We start from the raw sequence: 20712 nt of genomic DNA on the forward strand, positions 1-20712 counted from the left end.
GAGAGATTTCTAGAGGTATTCTAAGGGCACAGAAGAGGTTTTATGAGATACATAGGGCCAAAGTCCTCGGGAGGCCATTTGAACAACTGGAGGGGTTTTAATCAACTTTGAGGGCCAGAAGACAGCTCTGGGGCACGAAAAGGGCCTTTAAAGGGAAGAGTTTTTGAAGGGTTTCCAGGGGAGTAGCATGGTGCTAAGGGGGAGCCTACGCAGTCAACGCAGGTCTGCGGGCGGGAAACAAAAGGCCGAAAGAGGAGGCCGAAGCGGAGCGGTAGGCTGCTCAAAGAGCTGGAGCGCTAAGAGGGCTCTAGGGCGGCAGGAGCGCTCGAGAGGGATTCTGAGGGGACTGCGGGATCCGGGGAGGGGGAGGGCCAGACAACAGCTCTGGCAAACAATGAAGGGAAGCAACTAGTCTAAAGTGTACGACGACGGTTCAGAAGGGGCCTACGAAGCCAAACAAATGACTCTAGGGAATAAAGAAGAAACCTGGATGGGCTATCAGAAAATTACATGCTTTCTAATGGGATTCCAGAGGGCCAGAAGACACATCAAGACCACAAGGAAGGCTGAGACATCCAGAGGAAACTAGGAGTGCTAAGCAATCTACATGGCAAAAAGAATTACTCTGGGGAACAAGGAAGATAGCTGGAGGAGTTCTGAGGAGACTAGAGGGTTCCTAAGGGGGCTGGGGGGGGAGGCGGGGGCAGAAGACAGCTCTGGGCAACAAGGAAAGCTGAAATAGTCATCCATGGTGAACTGGAGGGATTCTAAGGGGTCTAGAGGGCCAGGAGAGGTCTGCAGGTGAAAAATAAAATGTCAAAAGAGGAGAGAAAAGTAGAATACAGGGCTGTTAAGGTGGCTGGTGTGCCAAAAGAGGGCTCCGGGGCAGGAAGGGCAGCTCCAGAGGGATTCTGAGGGGACTGGGATCCCTCAGGGGACTGAAAGACCAGAAGACTGCTCTGGTGCACAAAGAACACAGAAAGAGTCATCCAGAGCACACTAGAGAGGTGCTCAGGGGTCTAGATGCACACCCCCCCCCCAAAAAAAAAATAGGACTCAGGGGAACAAGGAAGATAGCTGGAGGGCTTCTGAGACTAGAGGATTCCTAAGGGGGGGGGGCAGAAGACAACTCTGGGGAATAAGGAATGCCAAGAGAGTCATCCAGAGCATGCTAGAGAGGTGCTAATGGGTCTAGAGGGCCAACGGACATCTGCAAGTGAAAAAGAAAAGGCCAAAAGAGGAGGCTGCAGCATGACAGAGGGCTGCTAAAGGGGCCAGAGCACTGACAGAGGGCTCTGGGGCAGGAAGGGTGGCTCCAGAGGGATACTCAGGGGACCACAGGAGTCCTACAGGAATCCTAATTGGGCTGGAAGACCTGAAGGCAGCTCTGGGGCACAAGGAAGCTTAGAAGAGTCGTCCAGAGCACGCTAGAGGAGTGCAAAGGGGTCTACATGACATTAAAAAAAAATCACTTTGGGGAATGAGGAAGAAATCGGGGGGGTGGATTCTGAGGAGACTAGATGATTCCTAATAGGGTGGGGGGGTCAGAGGACAGCTCTGGGGTGCAACAAGCACCGAAAGGGGTCATCTGAGCAGACCAGAGGGCTCCTAAAGGAGCTCCTCTGGAGCTGCCCTTCCTGCCCCTGGAGCCCTCTTTTGACACACCAAAAACCAAAAACTAGGTAACAAGGCAGAAGTCAGGTGGTGCTCTGAGGGGACAGAAAGAATCCTATGGATATGAAAGGCGAAAAGAGGGCTCTGGGGCGCAACAAAGGCCTTGGGAGGGCTTCTCAGCGGACCAGACTGGTCTTAAGGGAACTCGAGGGCCAGAAAGCAGCCCTGAGGCATGACAAAGCCCTTTGGAAGGGTTCAGAGGGGCCTGGAGGGGTTCAAAGGTTTCCAGGGAGCCAATAGAGGTCTGTGGGTGGAAAATAGTCAAAAAAGCGGAGGCCAAAGCAGAATAGAGGACTGCTGAAGGGGCTGGAGCACTAACATAGGGTTCTAAGGCAGGAAGAAGTGCTCTGAAGGGATTCTGATGGGACTGCAGGAGTCCTGGGGGGGTGGAGGATAAGGAGGCAGCTCTGAGGCACAAGAAAGGCCAAAAGAGGAGTCCAGACCGCGCTAGAGGGGTTTGAGGGGCTATAGGGGGAAAATGGAGTCTCAGATTTGCCCAAAAGAGGGAACCAGATCAGACTAGAGAGGTGCTGAGGGGTCAAGAGTGCTAATGAAGGTCTGTGCGGGAAATAAAAGGCCAAAAGAGGTGCCAGGACAGCCTAGAGGGCTGCTGTCAATGCTAGCGGGCCAGCAGAAGACTCTGGGGTTTGACGGATGGTTCCAGAGGCGTTCTGATGGCACTGGAAGGGTCCTAAGATATCTAGAAGGCTAGAAGACAGCTCTCTGGCACAAAGGGCTCCAGAGCACTTCTGAGAAACAAGGAAATCACAGGAGTGTTGCAGAACACGCTCAAGGAATCCGAAAGGGCGTACGTGACAATTTTGACCAAAAGAGGAGTCCAGAGTAGACTAGAGGTCCCCTAAGAGGGGAGGAGGGCCAAAGGAGGGCTCCTTGACACGAAAAAAGGAGGCACTCGGGAGAGGTTCTAAGGGGAATAGAGGCATGCTGAGGGGTTTAGAAGGCCAACAGTAGCCTGTAGAGGAAAATAAAAGTGACCAGAGCAGCCTAGAGGGCTGCTAAGGGGGATAGAGGGCCAACACAGGACCCTGGGGTGTGAAAAAAGGCCTCTAGAGGGTTTTTGAGGGTATTATGGGGATTCCTAAGGGGTTAAAAGGGCCAAAAGATTGCTTTAAGGCAGAAGGAAGTCTGAAAGTGTAATCCAGAGCACACTAGAGGAGTCTACATGGCCAAAAAAAAGAATCTGAGGTACAAGGAAAGGTCAAAAAAGGACACAACGAAGGCCTTGAGAGGGATTCAGAGGTGACTAGTGAGCTCCTAATGGTTCTGGAGGACCAAAATAGGCCTCTGGGGCACAAGGAAGGCCAAAAGAGGGGTTTAGAGTTCAGTAGAAGGGTCCTGAGAGGGTTAGGGGACCAAGGGAAGCCTCTGGGAAACAAAGGTCCCAAGGGTCCTCACGCTCTCCCATTGCCAAGAGGGACAGCGCGAGCACCTGGGACAACCCTGCCTGGTCAGACCAGAGATGGAAAAGACTTCCTGCCCCATACCAGGGAAAAACAGGGAAATTCTGATGTCCCTGAGACTTACAGGGACTCTCATGTGAGCAGCACACTAATAGTAAGGAACAGACACAGTGGGCCGCTGCTGCAGGGCTGAGAAGGCAGAGGCACATGAGCGACAGCTCCTGGTCGCCACCGAGCACAACGCGGCCATCCTGTGGGATGAGTTTCGAGTTCCGAGAGGGAACTGCGGCCCCTCGACAGGCCCAACATGGCCGCCCAGAAGTCCACAATGGGAAGACTACTGCTCCCGGCATGTATTGCAGACTAAAATGGCCTCCAAGAAGTCCACGATGGAAGACTACTGCTCCCGGCACGTCTTGCAGGCTAAACTGGCCGCCAGGAAGTCCACGATGGGAAGACTACTGCTCCCGGCACGTCTTGCAGGCCAAAATGGCCGCCAGGAAGTCCACGATGGGAAGACTACTGCTCCCGGCACGTCTTGCAGGCCAAAATGGCCGCCCGGAAGCCCGGCGCCGGAAGACTACTGCTCCCGGCACGTCTTGCAGGCCAAAATGGCCGCCCGGAAGCCCGGCGCCGGAAGACTACTGCTCCCGGCACGTCTTGCAGGCCAAAATGGCCGCCCGGAAGCCCGGCGCCGGAAGACTACTGCTCCCGGCACGTCTTGCAGGCCAAAATGGCCGCCCGGAAGCCCGGCGCCGGAAGACTACTGCTCCCGGCACGTCTTGCAGGCCAAAATGGCCGCCCGGAAGCCCGGCGCCGGAAGACTACTGCTCCCGGCATGGGTGGTGGGGGAGAGCCTCACGGCTCGGTGAGGTTTGACCCTGCAGTGATTCCGTTCTATCCCGCGTCAGGACCCGGAAGCCGCCGCAGAGCCCGGCCCGCGGCCCCGCGATGCTCCACACCGGCCGGGGGCTCCGCGACCGACCCCGAACAGCTCCGATACTGTCGCTTCCCCCCGCGACCCTCCCCGGGGATCCCTCCTGGGTCTGACCCAGGACTCCCCGCCCCCCGACCGCGCAGTAATTCCCCCCCTCGGCCCCGGCGCTCCCCTTTCCCCCCGCCTACAGCTCCGCATTCACCCTTCCTCCCCCCTCCCCCATCCGGCCCTGGCGCACCGCCACCCCCAGCCCCAACACAGCCAGATTATTCCATGTCGCCCAGGATGGTCCTGTCCAGAGGAACCCCCGGCACGTGTGGTACCTGCAGCCCAGCCCCACTCCCTTCCTACGTGGTGCAGCCACCGTTCGAGTCTCAGCAGGTAGTGCTCAGCTGTAACTCCCTTCTCCCAGGCTGGCTGCTCCACGAACTCGCCCTAAATAAAGCCCCAGTTCCAGCATCTGCCCACCCCCTGCCATTGCCATCAACCTCCCGGCCCCACCTGGGGCTCAGCTCAGCCCCACCTGGGCCTTGTTCCAGCCTCGGGCCCTACACCTGCAGCCCGTCAGCAAGCAGGCAGGAGTAATGGCCCTCAGCCCCATCAGGGGCAGCTGCGGCTCCCAGGGCACCAGAGGCACCCCCCACTCCTGAGAGCAGCTTCTTGCAAGCTCAAGGGAGAGTCCTGGGGTACACAGAGTGCAAAAGGGAGCATTCAGGGGACAAGGGAACAAATTGAGAACTGTGGATGCAACAGAAGTTTAAAAAAAAAAAATGACAGAGCAAACAGAGTGACTCTGGAGGCTCCAAAAGGTGGAAGGAGGGTCCTGGGGCACACCAAAAAACACGTAAGACTGGACAAGCCCGTAGATGCCCGCACAAACCATAGAGCCCACCCCTGGCTGCTAGAGCTTGCCAGGAGCCCACGAGAACCCATACAGGCCCACACGAGCCTATAGTACCTTGTAGAGCTCCATGTGAGCCCATACAAGCCTGTAAAGGCCCCATACAAGCCCTAATGAGCCTGTAGAGGAGAAAAAAAAAAAAAAAAAAAAAAAAAAAAAAATCGAGGCTGTAGAGGTGCGTATGAGCCAACAGAGCTTGGCATGAACCTGTACAAGCCTGCAGCAGCCTGAACAAGCCTGTAGAGCCTGTTGGCACCCACAGAGCTGGGCTGAAGCCCATACGAGCAGGTAGAGGACCTTATGAGCCCATTAGAGCCTGTCACAAGCCCGTAGAGCTGGCAGGAGCCACACGTGTCCATCGAGGCCCATGTGAGCCCATATAAGCCCATAGAGAGGGGTGTGAGCCCATATAAGCCCACAGAGGCCCACAAGCACTCATAGACACTAGCCTGAGCTTGTACCAGCCTGTAGAAGCTTGCATGAGCCCATGCAAGTCCAGCAAGAGCCTTTAAAAACCCATAGAGCCTGGCATGATCCCACAGGAGCTTGTAGCGGTGCATATGAACCCATATGAGCCCACAGAGCTTGGCATGAGCCCACAGAGGCCCAAATGACCTGGACGAGACCTTAGAGCCAGGCACAAGCCCACGCGAGCCCACAGAGGCCGGCCCCACGGTCGGGTGCGGCAGCACCAGGCAGCTCTGCGCTGCCCCTGGAGGGACATAGGGCCTCGGGGCACCCCAAAATGCAGAAGGCTCTCTGGGAGCACTAAAATGCACACAAAGGGTCTTGGTACGCTCTCAAATGCGGATGGAGGGTCCAGGGCACCAAAAGGCCACGAGGCACATCCCGGGGCCCAATGCGGCTGGTGAGAAGGTGCCCGGTGGCTCCCCTGGCCCCACGGAGACCCCATCTCTCAGCCCCAGGCACCAGGGGGACGCGGCAGGGTGCAGCAAGCAAAGCCAGGAGCAGCCAGGAGACAGCGCCGAGAGCCACAGGGACCCAAGAGACTCAGGGAGCAGCTCCCAGCCCCAGATATATAACGTGCAACGGCCGGCCCTGAGAGCAATGGCAGCCACTGCAGACGTGAGCACAAAAAATAGGGCAAACGCATGGTGTTTGCTTGCACGGAAGCTCCACCAGGGAGGTGGCGCACTGCCGGCCCGGCCAGGCCCAGACGGCTCGGCCAGGCCGCCCCCACGCGTTGCCCCCACCTGTTTCACCCTTTTCACTTATTGGCAAGCCAGAAGTGGCAAATGCAAATCTCGGAGCCCAGATGGCTGCCAGGGCTTCAAACTCTACGGCCGAGGCTGGCAGCCAAATCCTACACCCAGATTGCTGAATGAGCCCCGTAAAATGAAGGGATGAGCAGCGGCCCCGCGCACGAGACCTGCGGCAGCAAACAGAGCAACAAAAACAAGCGGGGAAGCCGGCAGCCAGGCTGCAGGCGAGCAGCCCTGGCCCGGGCGCACAGAGCCAGGTGCTGCTCGCCTGAGGCCCCAAGTCCGGACAGGCTGCTGGCAGGACACAAGCGGAAGCGCCACCCATAGCTGAAGCTGTGGGGGGGCTGGGATTTTCATTATGCAAAACAGGAATATGTATCCCAAAGCCATGGGGTGGGGGGGATTGGAGCAGGGGTCCCCATGCTCCACAGCCCCCCTGCAGCCGTATGGCTCCATGTCCCTTGCACCTGGGCCGGGCTCTCCTCCTGCTTGCGAAACACGGGCAGCACCCCGTGAGGCAACTGGCCCATCCCCATCCATCCCACTCCCATCCCATCCTGTCTGATCCCATCCCCATCCCGTCCCTGTCTTGTCGCCAAACCCGTCCCACCCGTCCTCTCCTGCAGCACAGCGTACAGGGGTGGACATGCACACACTACTCACAAGTGCATACGGGCAGACAAACACGCACACGCCATGTGGACATGGACAGACACAGATATGCCACGTGGTGCACTTGGATGGGCACACGCACACCACGTGGTGCACAGGTGGGCACACACACGCTGCATGATGCACACAAGCGGACACAGGTGCCACCTGCTCCCCACCTGGAGCTGAGTGGGTTTCCCAGCCAGCAGGCCAGAGCCCGACAGTGGCGGCGGAGCCATGGCACGCGTGGCGGATGCAGGCGCCTGGCGCAGGCGGTGGCGGCACCTTGGCTTTATTAGGACTCAGGCGTGGGGGGTCACTGCTCCCCACACCACCAGTGGTAGAGTTGGTCCGTGAGGATCCCCGTGTAGGTCAACACTGCCTCCGAGCCCTTGCTGTAGGCGTCCCTGTGGGGGAGGCAGCCAGGTGACCCTGTGGCGCTGGCACAGCCAGCACCCTTGCCACCCCCGCCCCAGCCCTGCCGCCCCACCTGATTTTCTCCTGCACCATGGGGACGCTGATCTTCTCCAGCCAGCCCTGGGCGATGGAGCTGGCCTGTGCCAGGTAGCCTGTGGCCTTGGTCTGCAGCTGTGATGGGTCTGCGGTGTCTCGCTGCTGCAGGCGGTGGCTGGCAGCCTCTGCTAAGGGCGGGAAGGCTGAGCGGGAGGGCGAACGCGTGCTCACGCATACAGGCAGGCAGGCGCATGCTTGCATATGCACAGATGCATGCAGGCACATATGCACAAGTGCATGCACACAGCCACATATGCACATACACACACAAAGGCATGTCCATATGCATGCATACACACAGACACGTGTCTGTGCACATGTGCATACACATGTGCACACGCACTCAGAATCACACATGCATGCATGTTGGGTGCACACATGCACATACTCATGATTGCATGCATGCACATGTGCATGAATGCTCACGTGCACAAAGCCTGCAAGCACTTGCGGGAAGGTGGCTCCGCGGGCCTTGGCCACGCAGGGAGCGATGCAGGGCCGGATGGCACCCCGGGGCCAAGCGGGCACCGCTCACCTGCGCAGAGCAGCAGCAGCAGCGCTGCTGCCATCGCCCGGGCGTCCGTCCTGGCCATGCTTCCGAGGTGCTGGGCCCGGGGCCGCCCTCAGCTCAGCTCCACTCGGCTCCGCTTGGGAATGTGGACAAGAACCTGCCACAGCAAGAGCAGAGTGGGGACCCAGCTCCGTCTGTCCCTGTCCCATCCCGTCCCTTCCTCGTCTCCATCCCAGTCCCCATTCAGTCCCTATCCCCTCCTTGTCCCTGTCCCATCCCCATCCCATCCCTGTCCCCCTCCCGTCCCATCCCATCCCCTCCTCTCCTTGTCCCTGTCCCATCCCATCCCCTCCCTTCCTTGTCCCTGTCCCGGGACTCACACTCCTGCCGGCGGCTCCCTCGCTCCAGCCCGCGATCCAGCCCGTGATCTGGCCCCGCAGATGCTTTATGGGGCCAGATCACGGGGCGGCGCGGCAGCTCGGCCCCTGGCGCCCGGGCGAAGTCCGGGCAAATAGAGCCGAGCCACGGCGGCCCTGACCGCCCTGACCGTCGGAGCACCCAGAGTACCATGGCCTCAGGCAACGGTGGCGGCCCCCGGAACACATCGCCTGGCTCCACCACCTGGATGGGGCACCTAGCCCCAGCGCCGGCACTCAGACACTGCAGCCCCGGGAGCCCAGCAGAGCTGGGGCATGCAGCCGTGGAGCAGCTGCACACGCATGCACACACATATGCACAGACACAGGGCCTGGGCAACCGTGCTTGCAAGGCGAGTCAGCGCACACTTGCTGCAACTGTGAGCACCCATGTGCACCACCCCCATGCACAGGCACGTGCAAATGTGAGCACATGTGCGCACAGTGCTGTGCACATGCACACGTGAGCACACAGCACATGTCCAGGGCCCCAGAGCAGTGCAGGGGTCTCCCACCATTCCCCCTCCCCCCCAGCGCTGCCCCACATCCCCCCAGCCCTGTTCGAGCCAAAGGTCTGTTTGCCCCTGGGCTGGGCATGAGGCCGTGGCTGTTGCAATGTTTGCAAGCGGGAATCAGCTGCTGCCGTGCTGCTGGAGGTGTTGACATGCTCCCAGGCAGGCATGGGCTCGCACGGTCACGTGGAGGCCTGCACACTCACGTGCACAGACATGCAGATGCCCGCATGCTCACGTGCACGCAGACATGTAGATGCCAGCATGCTCACGTGCACACACTCACTCATGTGCATGCACACGCCTGTAGGCTCATGTGCACACATATGTGCATGCCTACAGGCTCATTCACACATGCACATCTGCAGGTTCAACTCCACACACTCCTGTGCACATACACATGCATGCCTGCATGCTCACATGCACACACACACATGTAGACACACCTGGAAGCCTGCACACTCATGCACGCACTTCTGCTCATCTGCACATTCACACTGGTACACATGTGCCTGCTTGCAGGCCTGCACACTCACACACATCCCCCGAGGGGTTTGGCCGGCTCCAGCGCCCAACCCTGCGCAGCCGCTAGCAGAAATGGCACCAATGATGGAGCCAAGTGGGAGCCGGAGGTGGTGTGGGCGTGTGGGCACTGTGGCCTTTAATGAACAGCTGCGGGGGGTGGGGGCTGGGCAGCCCCCGACTCCTTGCCAAATATCTCCTGCAACTTCTGCTTCAGCACCTCCATCTGAGCCCTCAGCCAGCTCCTGGGGACAAGGGGAGGGTGAGGGGGGGCCATGACCCACAGCACCAGTCCCTCCCCCTACACCCAGTAAGAGCCCCCTGGGAAGGGCTGAGCAATGCACTGCTGCACCAGCCTGCTGCAATTGCCCCACTGCAACCACATGCACAAACCTGCCCCATTGCAACCTGCCCCACTGCAATCACATGCATTAATCTGTCCCACTGCAGCTACCCGCAGTAGCCCCCACTCCCAGGGCGGCCGCGCGCCCCTGGGCCATGGTGCCAAGGTAGCTGCTGCACTGCTGGGCGAAGGCAGCTCTGCTTCGGGGCCCGAGGCTCACACCTAGACCAGGAGCCCCTGCAGCTGCTGCAGAATCCCCGCCACACACACCTTGGAGGGGAGCGGCCTGGCTCCAACCGGCCCCGGAACCACCGACGGCCCCGGACCACCCCAACACTCTCAATGGTCCCAGACCCCTCCTAGACATCCTGGATGCCCCAACAGCCAAGAGGCCCCCAGAGGTCCCCAATACCGCCCCCCAGGATCACAATCGCCAGGGCCACATCGTCCCCAACGGGAGCCACTGGCGGGGCCGCGGAACAGGATGGGACCCGAGGCACAAGGGCCCCCCGGCATGGGACACCCCCACACACACCCCGGGACTCCCATTGTGCAAGAACCCCTCAAGCACAAGGCCCTCCCCCCGTGCAGGCCCCCCCCCCGCCACGGGGACCCTTCGGTGCAACATCCCCCATAAGGCACCCCCAGGTGCAGGGCCCCCACTGCGGACCCGCGGACCCCCCCTGCCCTGCACTCACCGGCCTAGCGCTCCGCCGCGGTCGCTGCAGCCGTGCTGGAGCCGCCCGCGGCCGCGCGGGTACAAACGGCCGCTGCCGCCACCGCCCTCCCGAGCTCCCCGGGCCCCCCCCCTCCGCCCTGCGGCCCGGCCCGGGGAGCTCCGGCCCGGCTGCGGCTGCAGGAGGGCGGGGGGGGGGGGGTCGCCGCGACCGCGAGTGACCCCGCGCTGGGGGCGGGGCCGGAGCGAGGGGCGGGGCCAGGCCGGGGGCGCGCGGCAGGAACCCCACGCTGGGGGCGTGGCCGGAGCGAGGGGCGGGGCCAGGCCGGGGGCGCGCGGCAGGACCCCCGCGCCGTCGGGGCCCTTGCGGAGACGCCCGAGAGTGACCCCGCGCCGCGCCTCCCCCCCCCACCCCGGCCACTGCCCGCCGCATTTCCTGCCGCGGCCCCGCTGCTTGCGAAACACCCCCCCACACACACACCGGGACCTGGGGCTGGGGGGGGGTACTCCCTCCCCCGGCGTTGCACAAGCACATTGCACGCACAAAGGCTCTAGCTCGCAGGCCCCTTGAGCATTGCACAAACGCAATACATTGTGCACGCCTCGTGCATTGCACACACACGTCCTCCGTGAGTGCTGTGCTCCCCCCAGCGTTGCACACACACCCTGAGCATTGCATGACCTCCCACCCCCGGCCGTGCACTGCACACGTGCGCGCGCGCGCACACACACACACACACACAGTGTTGCATGTCCCCTGCATACCATGCCCACCCACACCATGCATTGCACACCCATACTGTGCATTGCATGCCCCTCCCCACTCTGTGTTGTACTCCTAGGTGTACTGCACACCCGTGCACATGCATTCGCTGCATTGCACACCCCCATGCATTGCGCACACCTCTCATGCATTGTACACCCACTCTGTCCATCGTATCCCCCTGATGCATTGCACTCCCACTCTATACATTACACCCACTCCTATGCACTGGGCACCTGCCTGTGGCCCATCCCAGCCCCAGACTAGCATCCTCCCAAGGCCCAGCACAGCCCCAGCCCCAGCACACCATGCCACCAGGACCGCTGCAGCAAGCACTGTCAAGGCCTGGAGCCGCTGGGCTGGGCTGCTGCCAGGATGGGACACAGGCAGGCAGGGATGCGGCACAGGGGCGCAGCACCAGGCTTTGCAGCCCATCGTGACATTGTGGATTGCACCAGTGGCAGTGCATGAGCTGCGGTACCTCATTTTGCAGCCCATCATGGTGCTGAGCTTTGCAGCTGGCTGCAGTGCACAAGCTGCAGTGCTGACCTTTGCAGCCAGTTGTGGCATCGCAGATTGCTCTGAGTTTGATGCACATGCGGCATTCCCTGACTCTGCAGTTGGTCGTGGTGCCCTCGAAGCCCACTGGCCAGGTGCCCGGTTGCACCGGCATCGCAAACCCACGCAGCAGACTTGCAAGCGCCAGCGATGCCCAAAGCAGTTTATTAGTGAAGGGGAGGGGGCAGCTCACGCACAATGCGGGGTTGCTCAAGGCTTGGGGCCGTCGAGCAGCAGCGGCACGTTGGGCAGCAGCGCAGCCAGCCAGCTCCGCAGCCCCTGCACGGCACCATCCAGCGAGGCCCGCAGCTCCTGCACCGCCTCCTGCAGCCCCTGCTGCACCCGGAGGCCCTGCTCGCCAAGCACCTGCCCCAGCGCTGCCAGCCGAGGGGCCGCCCGCAGCGGCGGCAACCCCTGGCGCAGTGCTGCCGCCCGCTCCGCCACCCGCGCCTGCACCTTGCTGGCGGCGGCGGCCAGGCGGCTCCGCAGCTCCTCGGTGTCCTTGGCCAGGCGCTTGCGTAGCTTGCGGGTGTAGGCGGCCAGGCGGCCACGCAGGTCCTCAGCGCCCTGCTGCAGCACGGCCTGTGCCTCGGCGCCGTACTGCGCCACCCGGCCCCGTGCCTCCGCCATCTCAGCCCGCAGCCGCCCACCTAGCTCCTCCACGTCGCGCTGCAGCCCCACGCTGGCCTCGCCACCAGGGCCCAGCTGGGCCTGCAGCTCCACCGCCTGCGCCTCCAGCTCTGCCATGGTCTCCGCGATGAGGCCGCTGCCAGGGGGAGGGATGCACACTAGCACTGGGGCCGCAGCGCAGCCCCCTTTGGGTGCAACACAGCCCCTGTGCCCGCCCCCCCCCGGGGTGCAACGCAGCCCCTGCATCTGCCTCTAGTGCAATGCCACCCCTGTGCCCCCCACCCCGGGGTACAACGCAGCCCCTGCATCTGCCTCTAGTGCAATGCCACCCCTGTGCCCCCCACCCCGGGGTACAACACAGCCCATGCATCTGCCTCTAGTGCAATGCCACCCCTGTGCCCCTCCCCGGGGTACAATGCAGCCCCTGCACCCTCCCTCGGGTGCAACGCAGCCCCCCACGCACTCCCGCGGTGCAATGCAGCCCTGTCCCCCGCGCAGCACTGGTGCCCCGCACTCACTCAAGCTTGCGGCCAATCTGGGCGCTCTTCACACGCACAGTGCCGTTCTCCACCGCATGCCCCAGCTGGGCCACGTACTCCCAGAAGGCGTCGACAGCCGCTTCCCAGCCGGCCCGCGGCTCCTCAGGGCCCAGCTCGGCCCCACAGCCTGTGGCATCCCTGTCCCATGGGTCCCGGCCCCTGGTGCACGCGTGTGCGTGCACACATGGGCCCCAGCCACCTGCCGCCACCCTTCACGCATGTATGGGTATTTTCACAGGGATTTGCTCGGGGTGGGGGGGTATTTGCATGAGAGATTCATACCAGAGGAGTAGTTGCATGGGGATTTGCTCTGGGCAGAGTGGATTTGCACGGGGATTTGTCCGGGGGGGGGGGGGTGGGGGGGGTTGCATGGGGATTCACCTTCGAGCAGGTATTTGCATGGGGATTTACCCCAGGTTAGTATTTGCAAGAGGAATTGCCCCGGGGGTATTTACAGGGGGATTCACTCTGCTTGGGGGGGATTGGCTGGGGTGGGGGGCAGAGGGGATTTGCATAGGGAATTCGCCCCAGGAAGGTGTTTGCACAGGGATTCACCCTGGGGGGGGGGGGGGATTTGCATGGGGATTCGCCCCAGGGGTATTGGCACAGGGCTTGGTGCTCACCTGCAAGCAGGGTGGCTCCCAGCAGCGCAACCCAGAGCTTCATGACGGCGCCTTCACCTGGGGTGGACAAGGGTAAAACAGGGCCAAACGGGGCAAAACAGGGCAAAAATACCCTCCCCCCCGTTACAGCCTAAACCTTCCTGGGCCCTAAAACTGCCTGGTTCCCCCATCTGCCCTGCCCCCAAACAGCCCTCCCTGGCCCCAAAACTACCTCATCCCCTGTCTGCCCAGCCCCAAACCTGCCTCTTCTGTCCCCAAAACTGCCTCTTTTCTCCCCCCAATTACCCTGAAACTGCCTCCCCCATCCCCAAACCTGCCCCATCCTGGCACCTGCAGGGCGTCGGGGCCAGCGGTGCTCAGGGACGGTGTCAGCGTCAGTGTCAGCACTGGCAGCTCTGCGCAGAGCTGTAAATACCCTGGCGCTGGGGCAAAGGTCCCCCCGCCCCGCGGCCGCCGTCACACGCGACGGGGACACGGGACAGGGCGGGGACGCGGCGCAGGCAAAAAAACCCCACAGCAGAAAAATTCCCTGCTCCCCCTCCAGGCAGTGTGTTTCCCCAGCAGCTGCCATCCCCATCAGGTCACTGACCCCATCACATCCCCATCCCCATCCCCATCACTGGCGCATCCCTGTCCCCATTGTGGCCCCATCCCCGGTGCAGCCCCATCCTGGGAATTATGTTGGCAGTGAGGGGAAAGTCCAGGTGTCTGCGGGGACGTGTCCTGCCGTGTCCCTGTCTGTGCCGTGGGGACAGGAACACTGCAGGCACCTGGGCTCCTGCCCCGTACCCAGAGCTGAGATTGCCACCGGCTGTGTCCCCAAACCTGTCCCTGTCCCCAGGGCCACAAGGAGAAACCCCGTAAACCCTGTCCCATCCCACCCCATGGCTCCTCACCACTGGGCTGGGGACCAGTGACCCGGCCGCAGCGCTGCTTTGGGGGCCTGTGAAGCTGCTTGGGGCTGCTTTGCACCATGCAACCATTTTGGGGCTGTTTTGGGGCCGTTTGACCCAGCTGCGATGCCAGCAGCAGCAGCGGGGCTCCGACTGGCCGGGGCACCACACTGGCCGGGGCACCACACTGGCCGGGGCATCACAGCAGTGCCGCTTTGTTTGCCGCCGCCAAGCCCAGGGGCAGTGGCCCAGAGCCAGGGCAGCTCGGGGCCCCGGTGTCCTGGGGCCAGTCAGGCTGCTGCTAGGGGCCCTGATGTCCCCAGGCCAGGTCAGGGGCCCCAGCGTCCTGGGGCCGGTCGGGCCGGTGCTGGGGACCCTGATGTCCCCGGGCCAGGTCAGGGGCCCCGGCGTCCTGGGGCTGGTCAGGCTGGTGCTGGGGGCCCTGATGTCCCCAGGCCAGGTCATGGGTCCAGGGGCCGGTCGGGCCAGTGCTGGGGGCCCTGATGTCCCTGGGCCAGGTCAGGGGCCCTGGCGTCCTGGGGCCGGTCAGGCTGGTGCTGGGGGCCCCGATGTCTCCAGGCTGGGCCAGGGGCCCTGGCGTCCCCAGGCAGGACAGTGCCGGGTGCCTCAGCGTTCCCAGACAGCCTCCCCGCAGCTGCTAGCACTTCCCCTTTCCCTGCCGGTGCCGGCGCTCCCAGCGCACCAGGGTCACCTCCGGGCAGCCTGGGCCGGGCGTGTGGCCAACGCTGGCACTGGGGCCGCACGGGGGGGGACACGAGGGGGCCGGAGGGGCGGACGGATGGACGGACAAAGGCGCGGGCCCGCTGCCGGCTGTTTATTCGGCAGGATGCGGGGGGCAGCACGGGGCTGCGGCTGCCCCCCGCGGGGCGGGAGCGGGGGTCCGGCCCCTCCGGCAGCGCCTCCCGCCCCACGCGCTGCGGCCAGGCGCCCCCGGGGCCGGCGGGAGCAGACGGCTCTGATGCTGGGGCCAGGCCAGGAGCAGCAGCAGCAGGAGCAGCAGCAGGAGGAAGAGAACAAGGAGGAGGAGGAGGCAGCTCTAGCCGATGGTGAGGCCAAAGCCGCACTGGAACTTGTTCTTGCGGTGGTTGAGGAAGGCGCCCATGGCCAACGTCAGTGGCAGTGGCAGCAGCTTCTTCTCCAGCACGGCGCCCACGACCCAGTTACTGTCCACCGAGCCTGCGGGGCAGAGCGGGGACATGGGGGACACGGCACAGGGACGCCACGGGGCACATCAGGCACATTGCAGGGAACACCGTGGGGAACACTGTAGGAATGTCATGGGGGATGCCATAGGGGACATCAGGAATGCCGTGGGGAGCATTGTGGGGGACGCCATGGAGGACATCATGGGAATGCGGGAAATGCCATGGGGATGCTTTGGGGATGTGATGGGGGACATCAGGGACACTGTGGGGACATCAGGGACACCACAGAGGATGCTGTGAAGGCGGTATGGGGGACTTCATGGGGATGCCATAGGGACATCAGGGCTGCTATGGGGCTGCAGTGGCCACTACGGGGCTGGTGCCCACCTCTGAAGAGCAAGTTGGCCTTAGGCAGGTCAAGCTGGTAGCCAAAGGAGACGCTGGTGTCCTGCATGCGGGTGCTGGCCTCAAACTCGACGCCCACCTGGAGCTGCGGGAGGGACGGTGGGAGGCGGCACTCCGGTGGGACGCTTCGGCCCCGGCCCCTCCCACCAGCCCCACGCCGGCCCTACCTGCTCGTTGGCCTTGTGGTAGTAGGTAGCGTGGGCTCCCGCCTGCCCCACCGTCAGGGTCCCGATCCAGTTGGGCGCTGTGGGGTGGTGGCAGAGCTAAGCATTGCCACTTGGCCGCTGCATCCCCATGTCCCCAGGTCCCCCGTACCTGTGTATCTCCCGGCCAAGGAGACGACGGTGCCCTCCTCCCCCGGCCGGCGGTGGTAGACCAGCTCGCCGCCCAGCGCCAGGGCCGGCGTCACGCTCTGCAGGTAGTGGGCCACCAGGATGCCTGTGGGAGGGGACGGAGGGGACGGAGGTGAGGGGCGCATGGGCGGCGGCAGCACTCAGGGCCCGGCCGCATCTCACCTGAGCCCACCAGCACGTCGGGGTTGCCCAGCGTCACAGCGGCCGTGAAGTCATCGCCCCGGTACTCGCCGTCCACCTGCCAGTTCACGAATTTGGCCTGCTGCGTCTGCAGAGACACAGAGGGGAGACATGAGGCCGCGGTGGGTGGGGGGCTGCCACAGACCCCCTGTGTGCCGCCCCCTCAGCACCCAGACCCACCTGGAAAGCCACCTTGGAGCGGAGGCGCCCCGTGAGCTGGTGGATGACCTGGGCGTTGAGGCTGCCGCTGTTGTCCATGTCACCGACCAGCACCGGGAAGGCCTGGAAGGGGGACACACGGATGTGGAATGGGAGGACGCGGGGATGCAGGACAGGGGGATGCAGGACAGGGGGATGCAGAGACATGGGACGCAGGGACATGGGGACGCAGGGACATGGGAGATGTGGAGACACAGGGGCACGGGAACGGGGAAACAAAAAGGGGGACATGGGGACACAGAAACACAAGGACATGGGGGACAAGGGGACACAGGGATGGCGGATGCAGGGGCACAAGGACGTGGGGACACAGGGATGGGGGATGTGGGGACATAGGGGCACGGGAAGGAGCTCCCCCAGCCACCCCCCAGCCACCCCACACTCACCTCAGTGGGGCTGAGTTGCTTGGTGCCCACGTAGGTGGCCCCAAAGTGGTAGTTGGAGTCGCCAACGGTGCTGAGCGCCACAGTGTGGTTCACCTGGGGGCGGCCAGCGCAGGATGCGTGCCCGGCCCCGATGTCCCCGTGTCCCCCGGCCCCGACACCATCGGGACGGACAGCCAGTGCAGGACGCGTCCCTGTCCCAAACATCTCCACGTCCCCCACGCCACGGCGACGGGTGGCCAGCGCAGGACATGGCCCCCATACCCACTGTCCCCAACACCCCCGCATCCCCCGGCCCCCACGCAATGGGGACAGGCGGCCAGTGCAGGACGCGTCCCTGTGGCCCCCCAGCCACGGGGATAGGTGGGGAACACACGATGTGTCCCTGTCCCCAACATCCCCCAGCCCCAATGCCAAGGGGATGGGCAGCCAGCACAAGATGCGTCCCCGTCCCCAACGTCCCCATGTCCCCCACGCCATGGAGACAGGTGGCCAGTGCAGGACGTGCCCCTGTCCCCAACATCCCCGCGGCGCTGGCCCCACCTGGAAGTGGTTGCTGAGCCCCTTGTTGACCGTCAGCTTCACGCCCTCCATCTGCACCGGGAACAACTCTGCGGGGAACGCGGCATCAGCCCCACAGCACTGCCCCACGGCACTACCCCGTGGAGTGGCACGGCCATGGGGCACAGCGCAGGGCTGTGGAGGATGGTGGGGGCAGCATGGGGCCATGGGGCACGAAGTAGGACTGTGGGGCCATGGGATGCAGAGTGGGTGCATGACAGGATTGTGGGGTGCCGTGGGGCACAGAGCAGTGCGATGGGGTGTAAATTGGGACTTTGGGGTGCACAGCGGGCACAGGGCAGGGCTGTGGGCCCACAGGTCACAGAACAGGACCACGGGGCGCTATGGGGCACAATGCGGGGCTGCGGGGCACTAACGTCACCTGCGTCCCCCTACGTCCCCACCTTTGCAGTGGTGGTGGTGCTGAGGCTAGGCAGTGCTATGGGGCAATGCCGTGGGGTGCCATGGGGCACTGCTGTTCCCCCCTCCCCGTGCCCTCCACGTCCCCACCTTTGCAGTGGTGGTGGCACTCCTCAAAGGTGCCAGGGTTGGGCAGCACCATAGGGCAGCATTGTAGGGCAGGAGGCAGTGCCGTGGGGTGCCATGGGGCACTGCTGTCCCCCCCCCCATGCCCCCCATATCCCCACCTTTGCAGCGGCGGTGGCACTCCTCAAAGGTGCCAGGGTTGGGGAGCGGCTCCGTGGCGGTGCTGGGGGGTGTGGCGGCGGTGCCATGGGGCAGAGCTGTGGGGCGCTGGGGGGCACTGCTGGGGGGCAGTGGCAGCCCTGGGGGTGCTGGCAGCAGCCCAGGGCCAGGGGGCGGTGGGGAGCCGGCGGCCAGCGCGTTCCCCATGGTGGCTGTGGGGTGGCGGCTGTGGGACAGCAATGGAGTGGCTCCTGCAACTGCCCCCAGAACTGCCCCTGCCCCATGGCTGTCCCCGCCCCCCAGAACTGCCTCCCGTAACCACCCCAGGCCCCGCTACAGCCCCATAACTGCCCCATAGCCCCTCTCCAGTCTCGTAATGGCCTCAGGGGCCCGCTCTCACCTCATAACAGCCCCAGGGCCCTGTTCCAGCCCCATAACCACCCCTCCTGGGCCCCACTCCAGCCCTCTTAACTGCCCCAGGGCCCTGCTCCCACCCCATAACCAACCTTAGGGCCCCATTCCAGCCCCATTACCACCTCGGAGCCCCACTCCCCCCTATAACCACCCCCATGGCTTTGCTTCAGCCCCATAACCACCTCCAGGGCCTCACTCCAGTCCCATAACTGCCCCAGGGCTCCGCTCCAGGCTCATAACAGGGCAAGAGCCTCGCTCCAGCCCCGTAACCACCCCCAGAGCCCTGCTCCAGCCCCATAACCACCCCCAGGGCCCCGCTCCAGCCCCATAATTGCCCCCAGGGTGCTACTCCAACCCCATAACCACCCCCGGGTTCTTGCTCCAGCCCCATAAATGTCCTGGGCCCCGCTCCCACTCAATAACTGCCCGTTCCAGCCCCATAACCGCCCCAGGGCCTTGCTCCAGCCCCACAATCGTCCCAGCGACTCGCTCTAGCCCCATAACCGCCCCCAGGGCCTCACTCCAACCCCACTGCCTCCCCACGGGCCGCGCTCCCAGCACCCCCGCTGCCCCAGCTCTGCCCCCACCTCCCCCCGCCGCCTGTCGCGACATCTCGCCACCTCCCCCCCCACGCCGCACTCACGCGGCAGCGGCAGCGGCGCTAGGAGCCGGGGCACACCCGAACCCGCCTGCTTTCTCCGCCCCGCCCCCGCGAGTCTATTGGCCAATGCGGCGCCCACTCCGCCCCCCTCGGCCCGCCGCGCGCCGCTATTGGAGGAGCACCTCCCACTTTCGGGAGGCCGTTGCCCGCCTGCGCCGCGGCGCTCTGCTGGCCCGCCCCTTCCGGCCGCTGCCGGGCCTCTATTGGCTGTCGTCTCTACGAGCCCCACCCCCTGCAGAGGCTTTTTGGGGAGCCAGGCTCCGCCCCAATTTCCGGTTCTGCATTGCTACTGGCTATTGTTTGACAGAGCTCCGCCCCCTCTCGCGGCTGCCCTGCTCCCATTGGCCAGCGGTTCCGGGGCGGGACGGCGCAGGCGCCTGCAGCAGGTTCGGTTGCGAGGCGCGCAAGGTCAGGGCGCCGGCGCGTGCCTCGCGGCCATAGAGACAGCAAGGGCGTCGGGGCCAGAGGGCCGCCCGGGCGCCGCCATCTTGGGGCGGTGGAGGAGCGGCCTCCGCCCCCAGAGGGCGCCTCTCCCCATGGCAACGGCCGGGTGGGGCCCCGCCCCGCCCCGCCCCGCCTCGCCCCTATGGGGCGCAAATGGGGCACCTATGGGGACCCTCAACCCTACGGGGCGTCTATGGAGCCCCGCCTCGGCCCTATGGGGCATCTGTGAGGCACCGATGGGGACCTTCAACCCTATGGGGCATCTATGGAGACCCCACTCAACTCTTTGGGGTGTTTCTGAGGAGCCCCCCCCCAGCCCTATGGGGCATCTATGGGGGCATCTATGGGGATGCCACTCGACCATATGGGGGGGTCTACGGGGACCCTCATCAAGCCTATGGGGGTGTCTATGGGACATTTGTGGGGACCCTCTAGCCCTATGGGGTGTCTATGGGGGCTCTCAACCTTATGGGGCATCTATAGAGGCTCCTCTGACCCTACAGGGTGGGTATAGGGTCCCTCAACTCTATGGGGTGTCTATAGGGACCCCCTCCAGCCCTATGGGGCATCTACAGGGACCCTTGACCCTGTAGGGTATCTATAGGAGCCCCCTCAGCCCTATGGAGTGTCCATAGGGAACCCCCTGGACCTTTGGGGTGTCTATAGGGACCCCTCTGGCATGAGGAACAAACAGGAGGAACTAGAGATCTGTGTGAGGTCACCGGGTCATGAGCTCATTGCAATTACAGAGATGTGGTGGGACAGCTTGCATGACTGGAATGGTGTTGTGGACGGCAACATGCTTGTTAGGAAAGGCAGCCCAGGAAGGCGAGGTAGTGGAGTTGCTCTTTATGTGAGAGAGCAACTGGAATGCATTGAGCTCTGCCTAGGGGTGGAGGAGCAGGTAGTCGAGAGCTTATGGGTGAAGATCAAAGGGCAGGCTAACATGGTGGGGGACACTGTTGTGGGTATCTA

The 20712-nt window shown here is 63.6% G+C and overlaps 3 protein-coding genes across 11 annotated transcripts; all 3 read right to left on the minus strand.

The window, feature by feature from the left end:
- Window positions 1-7082: 7082 nt before the first annotated feature.
- On the minus strand, window positions 7083-10500 carry APOC2 (apolipoprotein C2). Of its 8 annotated transcripts, none has more exons than XM_062598733.1 (5): window positions 10323-10500; window positions 9502-9526; window positions 8212-8465; window positions 7856-7988; window positions 7083-7214 (listed from the first exon to the last, which is right to left on the minus strand). In XM_062598733.1, the coding sequence occupies exons 3-5, from the start codon at window positions 8399-8401 to the stop codon at window positions 7124-7126; spliced, it is 414 nt and encodes a 137-aa protein (XP_062454717.1). In that variant the 5' UTR covers window positions 8402-8465; window positions 9502-9526; window positions 10323-10500; the 3' UTR covers window positions 7083-7123. The 8 variants fall into 8 exon arrangements, with proteins under 8 accessions (XP_062454717.1, XP_062454722.1, XP_062454720.1 ...); XM_062598738.1 differs by lacking the exon at window positions 8212-8465 and adding an exon at window positions 7298-7448 and having other exon boundaries at window positions 10323-10499; XM_062598736.1 differs by lacking the exons at window positions 8212-8465; window positions 9502-9526 and adding an exon at window positions 7298-7448 and having other exon boundaries at window positions 10323-10498.
- Window positions 10501-11770: 1270 nt separating this feature from the next.
- Window positions 11771-13937, minus strand: APOE (apolipoprotein E). Its single transcript, XM_062598744.1, has 4 exons — window positions 13744-13937; window positions 13414-13470; window positions 12770-12917; window positions 11771-12387 (listed from the first exon to the last, which is right to left on the minus strand). The coding sequence occupies exons 2-4, from the start codon at window positions 13454-13456 to the stop codon at window positions 11832-11834; spliced, it is 747 nt and encodes a 248-aa protein (XP_062454728.1). The 5' UTR covers window positions 13457-13470; window positions 13744-13937; the 3' UTR covers window positions 11771-11831.
- Window positions 13938-15126: 1189 nt separating this feature from the next.
- On the minus strand, window positions 15127-19347 carry TOMM40 (translocase of outer mitochondrial membrane 40). Of its 2 annotated transcripts, none has more exons than XM_062598725.1 (10): window positions 19276-19347; window positions 18221-18444; window positions 17556-17623; window positions 17016-17108; window positions 16591-16692; window positions 16393-16498; window positions 16193-16315; window positions 16045-16121; window positions 15860-15962; window positions 15127-15503 (listed from the first exon to the last, which is right to left on the minus strand). In XM_062598725.1, the coding sequence occupies exons 2-10, from the start codon at window positions 18423-18425 to the stop codon at window positions 15364-15366; spliced, it is 1017 nt and encodes a 338-aa protein (XP_062454709.1). In that variant the 5' UTR covers window positions 18426-18444; window positions 19276-19347; the 3' UTR covers window positions 15127-15363. The 2 variants fall into 2 exon arrangements, with proteins under 2 accessions (XP_062454709.1, XP_062454710.1); XM_062598726.1 differs by lacking the exon at window positions 19276-19347 and adding an exon at window positions 19220-19236.
- Between the last annotated feature and the right edge of the window lie 1365 nt (window positions 19348-20712).

This window comes from Rhea pennata, chromosome 36 (assembly GCF_028389875.1).
Source record: "Rhea pennata isolate bPtePen1 chromosome 36, bPtePen1.pri, whole genome shotgun sequence".
Taxonomy (NCBI): Eukaryota; Metazoa; Chordata; class Aves; order Rheiformes; family Rheidae; genus Rhea; species Rhea pennata.